We start from the raw sequence: 16,966 nt of genomic DNA on the forward strand, positions 1-16,966 counted from the left end.
ACTTTACCAGCAGTTCACATTACCAGCAGTTCACATTACCAGGTTATTGTTAGGACTGAACATTATTATATTAATAAAAACCACGACTTGTTTTAGGATAGTATTGGGAATTGTTAAGCCTGATCTTGGCAAAGTTTGTAAGCATTTGTTTTCCATTTAAACACATTAAGCCACAGTAAGCATTTTAGGATGTCCCCATAAACAAACACATAATGGCTGGTTTCACAGACCCTGATACTAGTCCTGGACTACCTAGTGTTAATATAGGTAAAGTAAATTAAGATGAGTCCTAATCTGGGTCTGTGAAACCAGCCAATAAAGTAGAAATACAAACATGATCAAATCAAACCTAAATAAAAAAAAAATGAAAAATCATATTTCAAAAACCAAAAAAGAAGGCAGCTGAAAAGATGTCCGTCTTAGGTATAGGTATATTGTGTTTATTGCACATATTGGTTATTAATTATAGGTGCATTTTATTAAGCGGCCACCACCCAATGTCCCACATGTTAAGCGGTCCTCCTTGAACAAACCTTTGGGAACCCCTGGGCTAAACAATAATAAACATGTCAATGGAAAACACCAGAGAACAGTTACAGACAGAGGAGCATGCCTTCCTTAGAAGAAATGAAATCGGGAAGAATCCAAATCGTCTCTGTGCAGCGAAACATGGGAGATGTATCTGTGCATTAGAAAAACATGAGGGGCAGGAAGCATCTTTTGCAATTCAATTCAATTCGAATGCAATTCAAGCCCACTAAATCAAGGAGCATCTCTATAATTAAAGGCAAAGTAGTAGATAAAACATTCTTCATTAATTGTGAGGCAATACCAACAGTGTCTGAGAAGCCAGTGAAGAGTCTTGGGAGATGGTACGACGGGGATCTAAAGGACACAGTTCGTGTGGGAGAAGTTAGACAACAAGCAGTGGAAGGGTTGAAGAGCATAGACAGCTGCGCTCTACCAGGTAAACTAAAACTCTGGTGCTTTCAGTTTGGTCTACTGCCGAGGTTGCTGTGGCCACTGACTGTGTACGAGGTTTCTTTGACAACAGTAGAGAAGCTGGAAGCTTTAATCAGTTCATACATCAGGAAATGGTTGGGAGTTCCACGCTGCCTCAGCAGAGTGGGACTTTATGGTAAAGGAATACTGCAGCTACCAGTCTCTGCTCTAACCGAGGAGTTTAAGTGCGCCAAGGTCAGATTGGAAATGACATTAGTAGAGTCACGCGATAAATGCGTAAGGGAGGCAGCACCTGTGTTGAAAACTGGAAGAAAGTGGGCGGCAAAGAAAGCTGTGGAAGATGCAAAGGCTGCCCTTCGAATTGGTGATATCATGGGGCAAGTTCAGCATGGAAGAGGGGGTCTTGGTTTCAGTTAAACTCCTCCTACATGGCACAAGGCGGCCCCAGCTCAAAGAAGGAAGCTGGTAGTCAACGAGGTGCAAAAGCAGGAGGAGAGGATGAGGTCTATAAAGGCCATTTCCCAGGCCAAACAGGGAGAATGGATGAGATGGGAGAGTGTGGAACAACGCAAGATTGGCTGGCAAGACCTATGGTCAATGGAACAGAGCAGGATCAGTTTCCTCATCAGGTCAACATATGATGTTCTCCCATCACCACAGAACCTAAACCTCTGGGTAGGAGAGGATCCCTCATGTCCTTTGTGTTCATCACCTGCAACATTAAGGCACATTTTGACAGGATGTAAGGTGGCTCTTAGCCAAGGACGGTTTACTTGGCGCCATGACCAGGTGCTGCGATGTTTGGCCTTAGCATTGGAAGACAAGCGTAACATGACCAATAAGTTGCCACCTGTTCCATCAAAACATTACACACAAAAGACAACATTCCTCCGCCCAGGAGAGCAACCACCAAGAAAAGGTGTTAAAACCAATCCTCGCCCAGGACAACTGGAAGCTGCTAGAGACTGGAAAATGCTGGCAGATGTTGGTCAACGGCTTATTTTTCCACCTGAGATTGCCACCACTAACCTTCGACCAGATATTGTCTTGTGGTCTGGATCAGCACGCCTTGTTCACCTGGTAGAGTTAACAGTGCCATGGGAGGATGCTGTAGATGAGGCGTATGAGAGGAAGAAACTGCGGTATGCTCAACTAGCCACTGAAGCGGAACAGCGAGGATGGAGAGTTCGGGTTTACCCAGTGGAAGTGGGTTGTCGAGGATTTGTGGCACACTCTACAACCCGGTTTCTCAGAGACGTCGGATTCAGTGGCCAAGAGTTGCGTCGCACAGTGAAGAACTTATCTGAAGCAGCAGAGAGGAGCAGCAACTGGCTGTGGTTGAGACGGAAAGATTCTGGCTGGGGACAGGTAAGTAAGCTGGGCTGAGTTGAGTGGGGGACGGAGGGGGGTGATGCTGGGACGCCAGAATCACCGTCGAGCCCTCTTGAGGTGTCGTGGGCTAGTCGACGAAACACTGAGGATGGAAGGTGCCCACTTGAAAACCCCAGAGATGTACCCTACTTAGCTCAATCCAGACGGTTGTCATGCTGATGCGCTGGGGAGGCCGCACTTTGGTTGATCCCCGGAGCCAGCATCGCAGCCGTTGTGTGTGCTGATGCGCCAGGGAGGCAAAATAAGCTGATCCCTGGAGCCAGCATTACACTTCAGCCATTAACACCAGACAGAAGGATATCTACATCATCATATGGAAGGAAACGTAAATGGATGGAGACGCATATGGATCACATTAGTTTACTGTAAAGCTACGTCTTAGTTGGTGCTTATCTTGGCGAGAGCCGAGTTCAAATCAGCATGAAGTTTTAACATCTACTCTCGTGTAATGGAAATCATTTTAGAGCCGGGACTCGCAATCCACGGCCTGTTTATCCTCTGACTGCGGCCCAGTGAATTCATTCCATTTCACTGAAGGAATATTTTTTTAAACTTTGTTGACTTGCTTTTTCAAATTTTTCACATAAAAGCAGCACACCATTTTAATTCGTACTGCGGAGCGTAACCGTTTCTCATCAGCTTGTCTCCAACTCATTTCACGAGTCTTCCTCTCCTTTCTGAAATGCACAAACCCGCTGCATTGAAAGAACCCATTCCCAACATAGGAGGCTTGTTGCTAGGGAGCTGACATCACTGCCTTGTGGCTTTTGCTAGTGCATTGCTGCTACAACTGAACAACTCGTTGGCTAAAATAAAAACCGCTTCAGCAAGTAGATATTTAATTTGCTCTGTGTTATTGTGCAATGCGTGTGTATATGGTAACGATATTAATGCTTTGTTTTTAATTGTTTTGTATGTTTTTGTTTGTGATGTGTATTGTGCAGTATGAAATCAAATGAACAGTAATTCTAAAGGAAATTGCCTCTATGTGTATGCCTATGTATATTGCAGCTAAGGGTTAAACTCGGATTATTCTTTGGTAATGTGCGGCCCGCTACACACATTAGGTTAAACTAGTTTTCTGGATATGCGGCCCGTGATAAAAGTTTGGTTGATGACAGAGGCAGCCGTCAGAATAGAAAATCAAGCATCCACAGATGATTCACAGATGTCATGCTGTACAATGCAGAGGAATAATCGATATATCCCTGGTCTGTGGGATGGACTCCACCAGCGCACCTGTGAACACAGGCTACAGTGAAACTCAAATAACAGAATTCCTGAAGTGAGTGACAGGTTTGGGGAGTGCAGTTAAACAGGAGAATTTCATTTTCAGCTTCAGGAACAGTCCGGTGGCAGTAAACTAAACTGTGTATTGAATTTTCAAACTAGGAGTGGTCCTTTCATAGACACGTGGATTCCTGGGTAGCAAACGAACTACCTCAAAGAAAACCAGACCACATTCATGAACAGCCCTTAGTCAAAATCGAAGAGTTATGAAGCTGCTTGAAAGCTGTAGTAAAAGAAACAGTGATGTCTGATGTTCAGCTAAACCAAGAATTTGAAAATATGCGGCAACAGACGCAATCTGAACTGCAGCTGAAAGGATTAGAGAAACGGGATGTTGCGTTAGACATATCTAATGAACTGAGACAGAACTAAAGCAGCCAAGGCAGTTCGTTTAATCAGATTTTACAAACTGTCCCGGATTTGACTCACTATGGTAAAAAGTATTTTATCTTAGTGACAAACACATCTCAAGTGGTACCAGGGAATCAGACTGTCTTTGAAAGCTGATTACAAGAAGCAGAAAATCAGTTGGCAACACATATAATAGCATGCTGTTGTGAGTTTGACACTGAGAAAAAAGCAAATGGAGCAGATCACCATGAAACCTATTCAAGAAAGCTGCTACACACTGTAGATGAGTGGGTGTAAGAACATTAGGGTCTAAAGACCAAGTCCATGTTCAATCTTGAGCTAAAGTGGTTGTGTCTGGAGAAGTTCAAATCTCAGTACTTGTCTACTTTTACAGACCTTTATCAAGAGATAGATCAGTGCCAAAAGAAAGCTAAGAAATTAACAGATATCGCCCTGACGCATGCTGTCAAGCAATATGTAAACCGGGGCCATGGAATAGAAATCGTAGATGACATTTTGACAGAAGCAAAAGCTTTGGAGTTTACCTCTTGGACATTTTTCCAGTTATCAGTTCTGTAGCACTATAAAGACATTGCGATTTCAGAGTTTGAGATCTTCTGCAGCACTTTGGATAAAGACATTGCAATTTCTGAGTTTGAGATCTTCTGCAGCACTATAAAGACATTGCGATTTCTGAGTTTGAGATCTTCTGCAGCACTTTAAAGACATTGCGATTTCTGAGTTTGAGATCTTCTGCAGCACTTTAAAGACATTGCGATTTCTGAGTTTGAGATCTTCTGCAGCACTTTAAAGACATTGCGATTTCTGAGTTTGAGATCTTCTGCAGCACTTTAAAGACATTGCGATTTCTGAGTTTGAGATCTTCTGCAGCACTTTAAAGACATTGCGATTTCTGAGTTTGAGATCTTCTGCAGAACTATAAAGACATTGCGATTCCCAGGGTCACTTTGGGAGCCATTCTGTTTTAAATCAATGCCAACAACGAGGAGTTTGTGCAACATAGATTTTATTGAGGATTTGAAGCAGACGGCGAGTGCTGAATTTTCTGAAGAGTGTGACATCAAACACACACTCTCTGATCTGCCCTTTAAACCACAGAATGAATTGGTCGAGAGAGTGTTTAGTTGTAGAGGGATGGCTGGAGGAGCGGGTCACAAAGACCACGTTGCTTCAGTGCATCAAGCGAATGGACTGCCAGGTATGCATTCGAGGACTCAAGGAAACCACTAGAATCCAGGTGCTGATCCAATGCAAATAGTAGGTGTACATTCCAGAACAAAGATACACATTGGAATTTCTATCCATAGAAACAATATCAAACATTGAAGCCTCTGACTGTAAAATTCAAACATTGAAGCCTCTGACTGTAAAATTCAAACATTGAAGCCTCTGACTGTAAAATTCAAACATTGAAGCCTCTGACTACTGGAAGCATGTCCTGGTCACATTTAATGAACAGTTTGCTGAGGACTACAATGCAAATCAAGCTGATATCCCGAGAGAATGGAAACGAATCACAAAAGAGAAAGCATTGAAAAGCTTACAGGATTGCACTTTTAAAGATGTTTCTGTTAAAACATGCTGCTTGTTAGATCAGTTTGAAATATACTGTTAATTATCATTATAAACAATGCTGTTTGGATGAGATGGGTATGAATGCATTTCATCAACTCAGAATGTATCTGTACCAGCTGAGCACGTGCTTCACATATTGGAATGGTTTATACTGTACCAGCTGAGCACGTGCTTCACATATTGGAATGGTTTATACTGTACCAGCTGAGCACGTGCTTCACATATTGGAATGGTTTATACTGTACCAGCTGAGCACGTGCTTCACATATTGGAATGGTTTATACTGTACCAGCTGAGCACGTGCTTCACATATTGGAATGGTTTATACTGTACCAGCTGAGCACGTGCTTCACATATTGGAATGGTTTATACTGTACCAGCTGAGCACGTGCTTCACATATTGGAATGGTTTATACTGTACCAGCTGAGCATGTGCTTTACATATTGGAATGGTTTTATTTTACAGTTTTATGGATTCTGTATTTTAATGTGCTGTCATCTTGGATTTTTCCTGATCAGTCTATGGGAGGAAGTCCAAGGAGGATGGGGTTTAGAATGTAGTTACCACAATGCTAATGTCTGTCAGACAACCACATAATATATGAAATACTGCAAAACAAAACAAGAAACCCAATGCCTGTTCTGATCTGTTTGTTCTTTACCATTACATGAATGCAAAGTGTTGATTTTAGAGGTGCCCCCATATATCTACTGCTGTATTGCTGACTGTACAATAAAGACTGTGACAGGGTAGCCGTGTGGTGACGTCAGGCCAGACGCAGGAAGAAACACAAAAGAGAAATACTGCAGTGCACAAAGACGCTGCAGCGCCGTTTATTTAAATAACAAGAATAAACACACACAGAGTAAAAATAAATCAAACAAAACAACATCACCAACACTGAGGAAGACAAGTCGGGCTGGGCAGCAGCCTTCACTGATCCTTGGTTTCTTAGTTTCTTTTGATTTCAGACGTCTTCTCTCGCTCGTGTTCTCCCCACTACTCTCCACCCCCAACTGAGAGCGCTGCAGGTTTATATACCGTGCCGAGGGGTTTAACTAGCTAGTAATGATTCTATTACCCCTCGGCCACTATCTGCACCAGTTTATTAATTACGTGCGACTGCCGGCTAGTTTAACAACGCACTAGCGACAGCCACACATTACCACGAGGTTGTAAAATTGTGGATGGGGCTTCCCATCCACGCTGCCAAACAAAACCTACGACTCTTCACTGTCACATTAACAAATAATAATAATAATAATAATAATAATAATAATAATAATAATAACTCACCACAATAATAATAATAATAATAATAATAATAACTCACCACAGTAATAATAATAATAATAATAATAATAATAATAATAATAATAATAACACCACAAAATAAATACAAAATGATAAATTGCACAGGGGCGGAGGGGTGACCCGGTTCTAAAGTAAACAAATAATACATTTAAATCAAAACAAATACATTTTACACAGGGCTGTGCCCTGCCCTCTTTTCATGTGCGGGGCTCCCAGCCCTCACAAACACATTTATGCTTCACATGATACTCTTGATCACATTTCAAGATGCTTCTCAAAAAGCTTCACTTGAGTTATTTAATGAATGTTTTTTCAGAGAGTTTGACTCATTACATTATTTAAGACTGAAAGAAGTTAAAGAAGTGACACTAATATATATATATATTTACTATTTACAGAAATATTACAGGTACACTGAAAAGTGAACATCTTCTGTACATCTCAAAGCTTCCGTAAAATAATAATACATGACATATAATAATTCTACAAATGACTTCACATTCTTAATTTGACACAGACGGCTGCCACACAGCTTCCTTGTCTATTGGTTTGTGCGATCGCTCTGTGTGGTAACATCAGGCACAATGAAGTGGAAAAGATGAAGCCTCAGCTGAGTCGTTTATTCTGTCTGTGTCATCAGCTTCTCTGCAATGGGGTCACACCTGGAACAATACAGACATGGAACAAAGAGACTGTGGTTAGTAAAGCACATGGGTGAGAAAAGCACAATGGAGTCAGTCTGTGTTTGTGTTTGCACCCTCAAAACTAGCAAGAAAAAACTCAAAATCCTAACTGCTGCTCCCTGCACCTCTGTTACAGTCACACCATTTCATCCTTACAGAAGATGGAGGCTCATTTTACTCTGCTGTGAACAGAATGAAAATTATACCCAATAATGTATAAGCTGTGATGGGATTAAAACAGATGAGATCAGTCAGAAGAGTCCGATATAGATTTCAGTCTCAATAACACAGAAATGTATAACACATCCCTGTATAAAGCTGTACTATAGCAGTGACCAAAACAGACGAGATGAAAGACAGTGAAAGGAATGATCCCAGATCTGTGAAGCAGCTCAGCTCTGAGTGTCCCCAGGACTGAGTGCAGCAGGAATGCGAGAAGCAGGAGCGCTCTCAGGCTCTCCTCTGAACTCTACCCTCCTTGTTGGTGTGCTGTGCTCTGTCCTATCAAGACAATGCTGGAGTATCAGTGAGAAGCAGGAGCGCTCTCAGGCTCTCCTCTGAACTCTACCCTCCTTGTTGGTGTGCTGTGCTCTGTCCTATCAAGACAATGCTGGAGTATCAGTGAGAAGCAGGAGCGCTCTCAGGCTCTCCTCTGAACTCTACCCTCCTTGTTGGTGTGCTGTGCTCTGTCCTATCAAGTCCATGCTGGAGTATCAGTGAGAAGCAGGAGCGCTCTCAGGCTCTCCTCTGAACTCTACCCTCCTTGTTGGTGTGCTGTGCTCTGTCCTATCAAGACAATGCGGGAGTATCAGTGAGAAGCAGGAGCGCTCTCAGGCTCTCCTCTGAACTCTACTCTCCTTGTTGGTGTGCTGTGCTCTGTCCTATCAAGACAATGCTGGAGTATCAGTGAGAAGCAGGAGCGCTCTCAGGCTCTCCTCTGAACTCTACCCTCCTTGTTGGTGTGCTGTGCTCTGTCCTATCAAGTCCATGCTGGAGTATCAGTGAGAAGCAGGAGCGCTCTCAGGCTCTCCTCTGAACTCTACCCTCCTTGTTGGTGTGCTGTGCTCTGTCCTATCAAGACAATGCTGGAGTATCAGTGCACGTCACTGGCCAGGTTTACATGCAGTTCCAATTTTCACAAGCTGTTATCATCTTTATCAAGTTTAGCAGGAAGATGTCACATGAAACATGAAACATGAGAAGAGATTTACAATCATCACATTTGATTAAGAAGGGGACCCACAAGCGTACTTTTGACACTGGCGTCCGTTATGCATGTGAGACTCACAGGAAACACAAAATCTTATGTAGCTCAGAAGAGTCAGGCAACTGTCAACTTAAATAACATACCATAGGCCACAGTACCAATCTCAAACCATAGGCTACAGCTGATTCTCAAGAGAACACTGAGTTCAAGTACAGAACTTTCTAAACCCCTCCATTCAATTGAACAAAAACAGTACATATTTTGAAATGCAAGCAGTGCTGTTTAATACATGTTTCTGGGTTAATGATTGATTGATTAAGAAAAAGAACAGAACAAATAGTAATTAAAAGTGCATGAAAATATATCTTTACCTGTCATTGTTGGTGGAGTTGGATAAGTTGGATGAAGCATCACTTTGTTCATTTGCTGAAATAATAATAATAATAATAATAATAATAATAATAATAAATAAAATCAATACGAGCAGAAACCAGGAATGAGGAGATCTTTCATAGAAGAGTTTTTAAAGCCCTTCTCACTTGGGTTTACAGACGTGATCAAATTTGTTGGTACCCTTACAGCTCATTGAAATAATGCTTCATTCCTCCTGAAATGTGATGAAATTAAAAGCTATTTTATCATGTATACTTGCATGCCTTTGTATGTCATAGAATAAAGCAAAGAAGCTGTGAAAAGAGATGAATTATTGCTTATTCTACAAAGATATTCTAAAATGGCCTGGACACATTTGTTGGTACCCCTTAGAAAAGATAATAAATAATTGGATTATAGTGATATTTCAAACTAATAAGTTTCTTTAATTAGTATCACACATGTCTCCAATCTTGTAATCAGTCATTCAGCCTATTTAAATTGAGAAAAGTAGTCACTGTGCTGTTTGGTATCATTGTGTGCACCACACTGAACATGGACCAGAGAAAGCAAAGGAGAGAGTTGTCTGAGGAGATCAGAAAGAAAATAATAGACAAGCATGGTAAAGGTAAAGGCTACAAGGCCATCTCCAAGCAGCTTGATGTTCCTGTGACAACAGTTGCAAATATTATTAAGAAGTTTAAGGTCCATGGAACTGTAGCCAACCTCCCTGGGCGCGGCCGCAAGAGGAAAATCGACCCCAGATTGAACAGAAGGATAGTGCGAATGGTAGAAAAAGAACCAAGGATAACTGCCAAAGAGATACAAGCTGAACTCCGAGGTGAAGGTACGTCAGTTTCTGATCGCACCATCCGTCGCTTTTTGAGCGAAAGTGGGCTCCATGGAAGAAGACCCAGGAGGACTCCACTTTTGAAAGAAAAACATAAAAAAGCCAGACTGGAATTTGCTAAAATGCATATTGACAAGCCACAATCCTTCTGGGAGAATGTCCTTTGGACAGATGAGTCAAAACTGGAGCTTTTTGGCAAGTCACATCAGCTCTATGTTTACAGATGAAAAAATGAAGCTTTCAAAGAAAAGAACACCATACCTACAGTGAAACATGGACGAGGCTCGGTTATGTTTTGGGGCTGCTTTGCTTAGCCTGGCACAGGGTGCCTTGAATCTGTGCAGGGCACAATGAAATCTCAAGACTATCAAGGCATTCTGGAGCGAAACGTACTGCCCAGTGTCAGAAAGCTCTGTCTCAGTTGCAGGTCATGGGTCCTCCAACAGGATAATGACCCAAAACACACAGCTAAAAGCACCCAAGAATGGATAAGAACAAAACATCGGACTATTCTGAACTGGCCTCCTATGAGTCCTGATCTGAATCCTATCGAACATCTATGGAAAGAGCTGAAACTTGCAGTCTGGAGAAGGCACCCATCAAACCTGAGACAGCTGGAGCAGTTGCTCAGGAAGAGTGGGCCAAACTACCTGTTAACAGGTGCAGAAGTCTCATTGAGAGCTACAGAAAACGTTTGATTGCAGTGATTACCTCTAAGGTTGTGCAAAATATTAGGTTAGTGGTCCCATCATTTTTGTCCATGCCATTTTCATTTTTCTTATTTACAATATTATGTTGAATAAAAAATCAAAAGCAAAGTCTGATTTCTATTAAATATGGAATAAACAATGGTGGATGCCAATTACTTTTGTCAGTTTCAAGTTATTTCAGAGAAAATTGTGCATTCTTCGTTTTTTGTGGAGGGGTACCAACAAATTTGAGCACGTCTGTATATTTGAATGTTACTGTAGTTTAGAATCTAGCAGGTGTGGCATTAGAAAACAATGAGCTCCTAAAAGCAGAGCAAACCAGGTAGAGACAGCTCTGCAGAAACACATAGATTACAACTCTGAACCATAGAAAACAATGAGCTCCTAAAAGCAGAGCAAACCAGGTAGAGACAGCTCTGCAGAAACACATAGATTACAACTCTGAACCATAGAAAAGATATTAAGAAGGTACAGGCAGTTTCTACAGATCGGTTTTCCTGTAGCGCAAGTTAAATTGTTCACAAGAACAGTATTGAAAGAACTGCATTCTAACCCCCTATAACAAATTAAGATTTGTCTTTTAAATTGTAATTATTGAATTGAATTCTCTTTGTTTTTCTCCAGTCTTGATCTGCAAAAAAAGTGTTTTTTATTTTGAAAAATAAGTTATTTCTTCTTAAATGTATACAATTAAAACACATCTAACTCTGCGCTGGTGTGTAGTCAGGGCTCCTGGCACCTAGGAGTGAATTACAAAACTCAGGGTTACTGTATTTACAAGTGAATCTATCAGCAGCTTCATATCATTGAGAAATGTATTGTCATTATTCCACACACTGGAGAAGGTTGTGATTGCACTCATGTTATTAGAGCACACATGCCAGGGCTGGATTCACTTTCCCTGCACCCAGCCCTGCTTTATACAACTATAGGACCCTGTTGAGATTCATTGCTAAAAGCACTCCCTAAAATCACCAAGAAACTCTGACCTCGTGCACTAAAACCACAGAAGATATTTTTCTGAAGATTCTGCCAGTTACTCTCCTTCATGTGCAATTTTTATTTTTCACGCATTAAAAGAACACAAATAGTAGCCCAAGTAAAGTCATGACTGGGGGCTCGAGTCATTTCTGCTTTAGTGACCAGGGTGACCCGTCCAGCTTTGGACAGGACTGCCCTGAAATTGTGGGTCAGTGTCCCTGTCCAGGGCCTCCCAAAATATCCCGGTTTCCTTGAGTTCCACCGACTGCAATGAGATAAAGACTGAGAGAAGGTACAGCAGGTCTAGCTATATGCTGCATTCAGCCTCTGTGTCACTGATGTGTGGGTTCTTGTTGTAAAGCACTTCTAAAATACAAGACTCATGTCCTTATCGGCACCTGGAAGAGTCCCGTTGAGCTTATAAGCACACATTATCATCATGTTGTTTTCCAAGAGCATAGCATGTGTGTTAAACTCATGCTGGGTAACGTTTCCAGTACTCTGCAAATCTGGAGTGCCATCAGGGGTTCAAATCCTTGGGTAGCTGTTTCAGGAGTTAGGGCTCTATCCATCCTCACTGCCCCAGTGCTGGCAGCAGTTTATTCAGAACCTAAACTTTAAGGCCAGCTGAAAGCTGAGCCCAGAGAGGACTGTGGAAGACATCTCTTCAGATTCCTACATGGAGGAATCAGCAGCCCAGTGCAAAGACTAGTACAGGCACCTTTTACACATTTACTGCAGGAGAGACCAGGGCATTAAAAGACTGTGATAATCTAGAAATGGGAGTTTGTTCATGTTAATCTCATAAATATGTATATTTCATGTCTCCATCATGTCTATTCTGTACATACAGAACACAATTCATAAAGGAATTAGAAATGCAGCATTAATAAAGCAGCTCTTAACCCCGCCTCCCTCTCTCTCACCTGATGCTCTTTTCTTCCAGATGAGAGCTCCTATGATCACTGCGATGATCAGACCCAGAGCAGCCAGCACACCAGCAGCAACAAACCCCATGTTGAGAGCAGCCTCTGGAACTGCAAACACACAGGAGTGTTCAGCAAAAGCAATCAGTGAAGATAATGACCCACATCCCTGCAGCGGGAATCAGGCTCTATTTAAAGCACAGTAATACCAGTGATGTGAAAGTTTACCACAGTCATTTAGCATTTCCAGTAAAACCAGTCTAGTCCGGCCCCTCTACAAACCGGCATTCTGGGTAATTCAGCATGATTTACGGGCCCCTCTACAATCCCTATTGAAATGAATGGTGTGCTCCCCTCTACAATCCCTATTGAAATGAATGGTGTGCTCCCCTCTACAATCCCTATTGAAATGAATGGTGTACTCCCCTCTACAATCCCTATTGAAATGAATGGTGTGCTCCCCTCTACAATCCCTATTGAAATGAATGGTGTGCTCTCCTCTACAATCCCTATTGAAATGAATGGTGTGCTCCCCTCTACAGTCAATGTGAATCTGACTGTGCAATCCAGCACAGGGTCATGGCATCTTTCATTTCAAAGTGTAAAATAGAAAACAAAAACAACACGGCAAGACATCCTCACAAACTCTTGAACATCCTCACACAGTGAGCTCTCTCTTGAACATCCTCACACAGTGAGCTCTCTCTTGAACATCCTCACACAGTGAGCTCTCTCTTGAACATCCTCACACAGAGAGCTCTCTCTTAAACATCCTCACACAGTGAGCTCTCTCTTGAACATCCTCACACAGTGAGCTCTCTCTTGAACATCCTCACAAACTCTTGAACATCCTCACACAGTGAGCTCTCTCTTGAACATCCTCACACAGTGAGCTCTCTCTTGAACATCCTCACAAACTCTTGAACATCCTCACACAGTGAGCTCTCTCTTGAACATCCTCACACAGTGAGCTCTCTCTTGAACATCCTCACACAGTGAGCTCTCTCTTGAACATCCGCACACAGTGAGCTCTCTCTTGAACATCCGCACACAGTGAGCTCTCTCTTGAACATCCTCACAGTGAGCTATCTCTTGAACATCCTCACACAGTGAGCTCTCTCTTGAACATCCTCACACAGTGAGCTCTCTCTTGAACATCCTCACACAGTGAGCTCTCTCTTGAACATCCGCACACAGTGAGCTCTCTCTTGAACATCCTCACAGTGAGCTATCTCTTGAACATCCTCACACAGTGAGCTCTCTCTTGAACATCCGCACACAGTGAGCTCTCTCTTGAACATCCTCACAGTGAGCTATCTCTTGAACATCCTCACACAGTGAGCTCTCTCTTAAACATCCTCACACAGTGAGCTCTCTCTTAAACATCCTCACACAGTGAGCTCTCTCTTAAACATCCTCACACAGTGAGCTCTCTCTTGAACATCCTCACACAGTGAGCTCTCTCTTGAACATCCTCACAGTGAGCTATCTCTTGAACATCCTCACACAGTGAGCTCTCTCTTGAACATCCGCACACAGTGAGCTCTCTCTTGAACATCCTCACAGTGAGCTATCTCTTGAACATCCTCACACAGTGAGCTCTCTCTTAAACATCCTCACACAGTGAGCTCTCTCTTAAACATCCTCACACAGTGAGCTCTCTCTTAAACATCCTCACACAGTGAGCTCTCTCTTAAACATCCTCACACAGTGAGCTATCTCTTGAACATCCTCACAGTGAGCTATGTCTTGAACATCCGCACACAGTGAGCTCTCTCTTGAACATCCTCACACAGTGAGCTCTCTCTTAAACATCCTCACACAGTGAGCTCTCTCTTAAACATCCTCACACAGTGAGCTCTCTCTTGAACATCCTCACAAACTCTTGAACATCCTCACACAGTGAGCTCTCTCTTGAACATCCTCACACAGTGAGCTCTCTCTTGAACATCCTCACACAGTGAGCTCTCTCTTGAACATCCTCACACAGTGAGCTCTCTCTTGAACATCCTCACACAGTGAGCTCTCTCTTGAACATCCGCACACAGTGAGCTCTCTCTTGAACATCCGCACACAGTGAGCTCTCTCTTGAACATCCTCACAGTGAGCTATCTCTTGAACATCCTCACACAGTGAGCTCTCTCTTGAACATCCTCACACAGTGAGCTCTCTCTTGAACATCCTCACACAGTGAGCTCTCTCTTGAACATCCGCACACAGTGAGCTCTCTCTTGAACATCCTCACAGTGAGCTATCTCTTGAACATCCTCACACAGTGAGCTCTCTCTTGAACATCCGCACACAGTGAGCTCTCTCTTGAACATCCTCACAGTGAGCTATCTCTTGAACATCCTCACACAGTGAGCTCTCTCTTAAACATCCTCACACAGTGAGCTCTCTCTTAAACATCCTCACACAGTGAGCTCTCTCTTAAACATCCTCACACAGTGAGCTCTCTCTTAAACATCCTCACACAGTGAGCTATCTCTTGAACATCCTCACAGTGAGCTATGTCTTGAACATCCTCACAGTGAGCTCTCTCTTGAACATCCTCACAGTGAGCTATCTCTTGAACATCCTCACAGTGAGCTATGTCTTGAACATCCTCACAGTGAGCTATGTCTTGAACATCCTCACAGTGAGCTATGTCTTGAACATCCTCACAGTGAGCTCTCTCTTGAACATCCTCACAGTGAGCTCTCTCTTGAACATCCTCACAGTGAGCTCTCTCTTGAACATCCTCACAATGAGATATCTCTTGAACATCCTCACAGTGAGCTCTCTCTTGAACATCCTCACAGTGAGCTCTCTCTTGAACATCCTCACAGTGAGCTCTCTCTTGAACATCCTCACAGTGAGCTCTCTCTTGAACATCCTCACAGTGAGCTATCTCTTGAACATCCTCACACAGTGAGCTATCTCTTGAACATCCTCACACAGTGAGCTCTCTCTTAAACATCCTCACACAGTGAGCTCTCTCTTGAACATCCTCACAAACTCTTGAACATCCTCACACAGTGAGCTCTCTCTTGAACATCCTCACACAGTGAGCTCTCTCTTGAACATCCTCACAAACTCTTGAACATCCTCACACAGTGAGCTCTCTCTTGAACATCCTCACACAGTGAGCTCTCTCTTGAACATCCTCACACAGTGAGCTCTCTCTTGAACATCCGCACACAGTGAGCTCTCTCTTGAACATCCGCACACAGTGAGCTCTCTCTTGAACATCCTCACAGTGAGCTCTCTCTTGAACATCCTCACACAGTGAGCTCTCTCTTGAACATCCTCACACAGTGAGCTCTCTCTTGAACATCCTCACACAGTGAGCTCTCTCTTGAACATCCGCACACAGTGAGCTCTCTCTTGAACATCCTCACAGTGAGCTATCTCTTGAACATCCTCACACAGTGAGCTCTCTCTTGAACATCCGCACACAGTGAGCTCTCTCTTGAACATCCTCACAGTGAGCTATCTCTTGAACATCCTCACACAGTGAGCTCTCTCTTAAACATCCTCACACAGTGAGCTCTCTCTTAAACATCCTCACACAGTGAGCTCTCTCTTAAACATCCTCACACAGTGAGCTCTCTCTTAAACATCCTCACACAGTGAGCTATCTCTTGAACATCCTCACAGTGAGCTATGTCTTGAACATCCTCACAGTGAGCTCTCTCTTGAACATCCTCACACAGTGAGCTATCTCTTGAACATCCTCACAGTGAGCTATGTCTTGAACATCCTCACAGTGAGCTATGTCTTGAACATCCTCACAGTGAGCTATGTCTTGAACATCCTCACAGTGAGCTCTCTCTTGAACATCCTCACAGTGAGCTCTCTCTTGAACATCCTCACAGTGAGCTCTCTCTTGAACATCCTCACAATGAGATATCTCTTGAACATCCTCACAGTGAGCTCTCTCTTGAACATCCTCACAGTGAGCTCTCTCTTGAACATCCTCACAGTGAGCTCTCTCTTGAACATCCTCACAGTGAGCTCTCTCTTGAACATCCTCACAGTGAGCTATCTCTTGAACATCCTCACACAGTGAGCTATCTCTTGAACATCCTCACAATGAGCTATCTCTTGAACATCCTCACAATGACATATCTCTTGAACATCCTCACAATGAGCTATCTCTTGAACATCCTCACAATGAGATATCTCTTGAACATCCTCACAGTGAGCTCTCTCTTGAACATCCTCACAATGAGCTATCTCTTGAACATCCTCACAGTGAGCTCTCTCTTGAACATCCTCACAGTGAGCTCTCTCTTGAACATCCTCACAGTGAGCTATCTCTTGAACATCCTCACACAGTGAGCTATCT

The 16,966-nt window shown here is 42.9% G+C and overlaps 1 protein-coding gene across 2 annotated transcripts in view; it reads right to left on the bottom strand.

Moving 5' to 3' along the window:
* Positions 1 to 6,397: 6,397 nt before the first annotated feature.
* Positions 6,398 to 16,966, bottom strand: part of LOC117397448 (major histocompatibility complex class I-related gene protein-like) — a 37,027-nt gene continuing 26,458 nt past the window's right edge. The window contains exons 5-7 of one of the 2 annotated variants that reach the window (XM_059009631.1): positions 12,637 to 12,747; positions 11,436 to 11,468; positions 6,398 to 7,569 (exon numbers count right to left, since the gene is read on the bottom strand). In XM_059009631.1, coding sequence (XP_058865614.1) covers positions 7,544 to 7,569; positions 11,436 to 11,468; positions 12,637 to 12,747 — 170 coding nt within the window. In that variant the 3' untranslated portion in view covers positions 6,398 to 7,543. Of the gene's footprint in view, positions 7,570 to 9,168; positions 9,224 to 11,435; positions 11,469 to 12,636; positions 12,748 to 16,966 lie in introns of both variants that reach the window. The other variant, XM_059009630.1, reaches the window with a different exon arrangement.

Source organism: Acipenser ruthenus, chromosome 39, assembly GCF_902713425.1.
Source record: "Acipenser ruthenus chromosome 39, fAciRut3.2 maternal haplotype, whole genome shotgun sequence".
In the NCBI taxonomy this organism is placed as follows: domain Eukaryota; kingdom Metazoa; phylum Chordata; class Actinopteri; order Acipenseriformes; family Acipenseridae; genus Acipenser; species Acipenser ruthenus.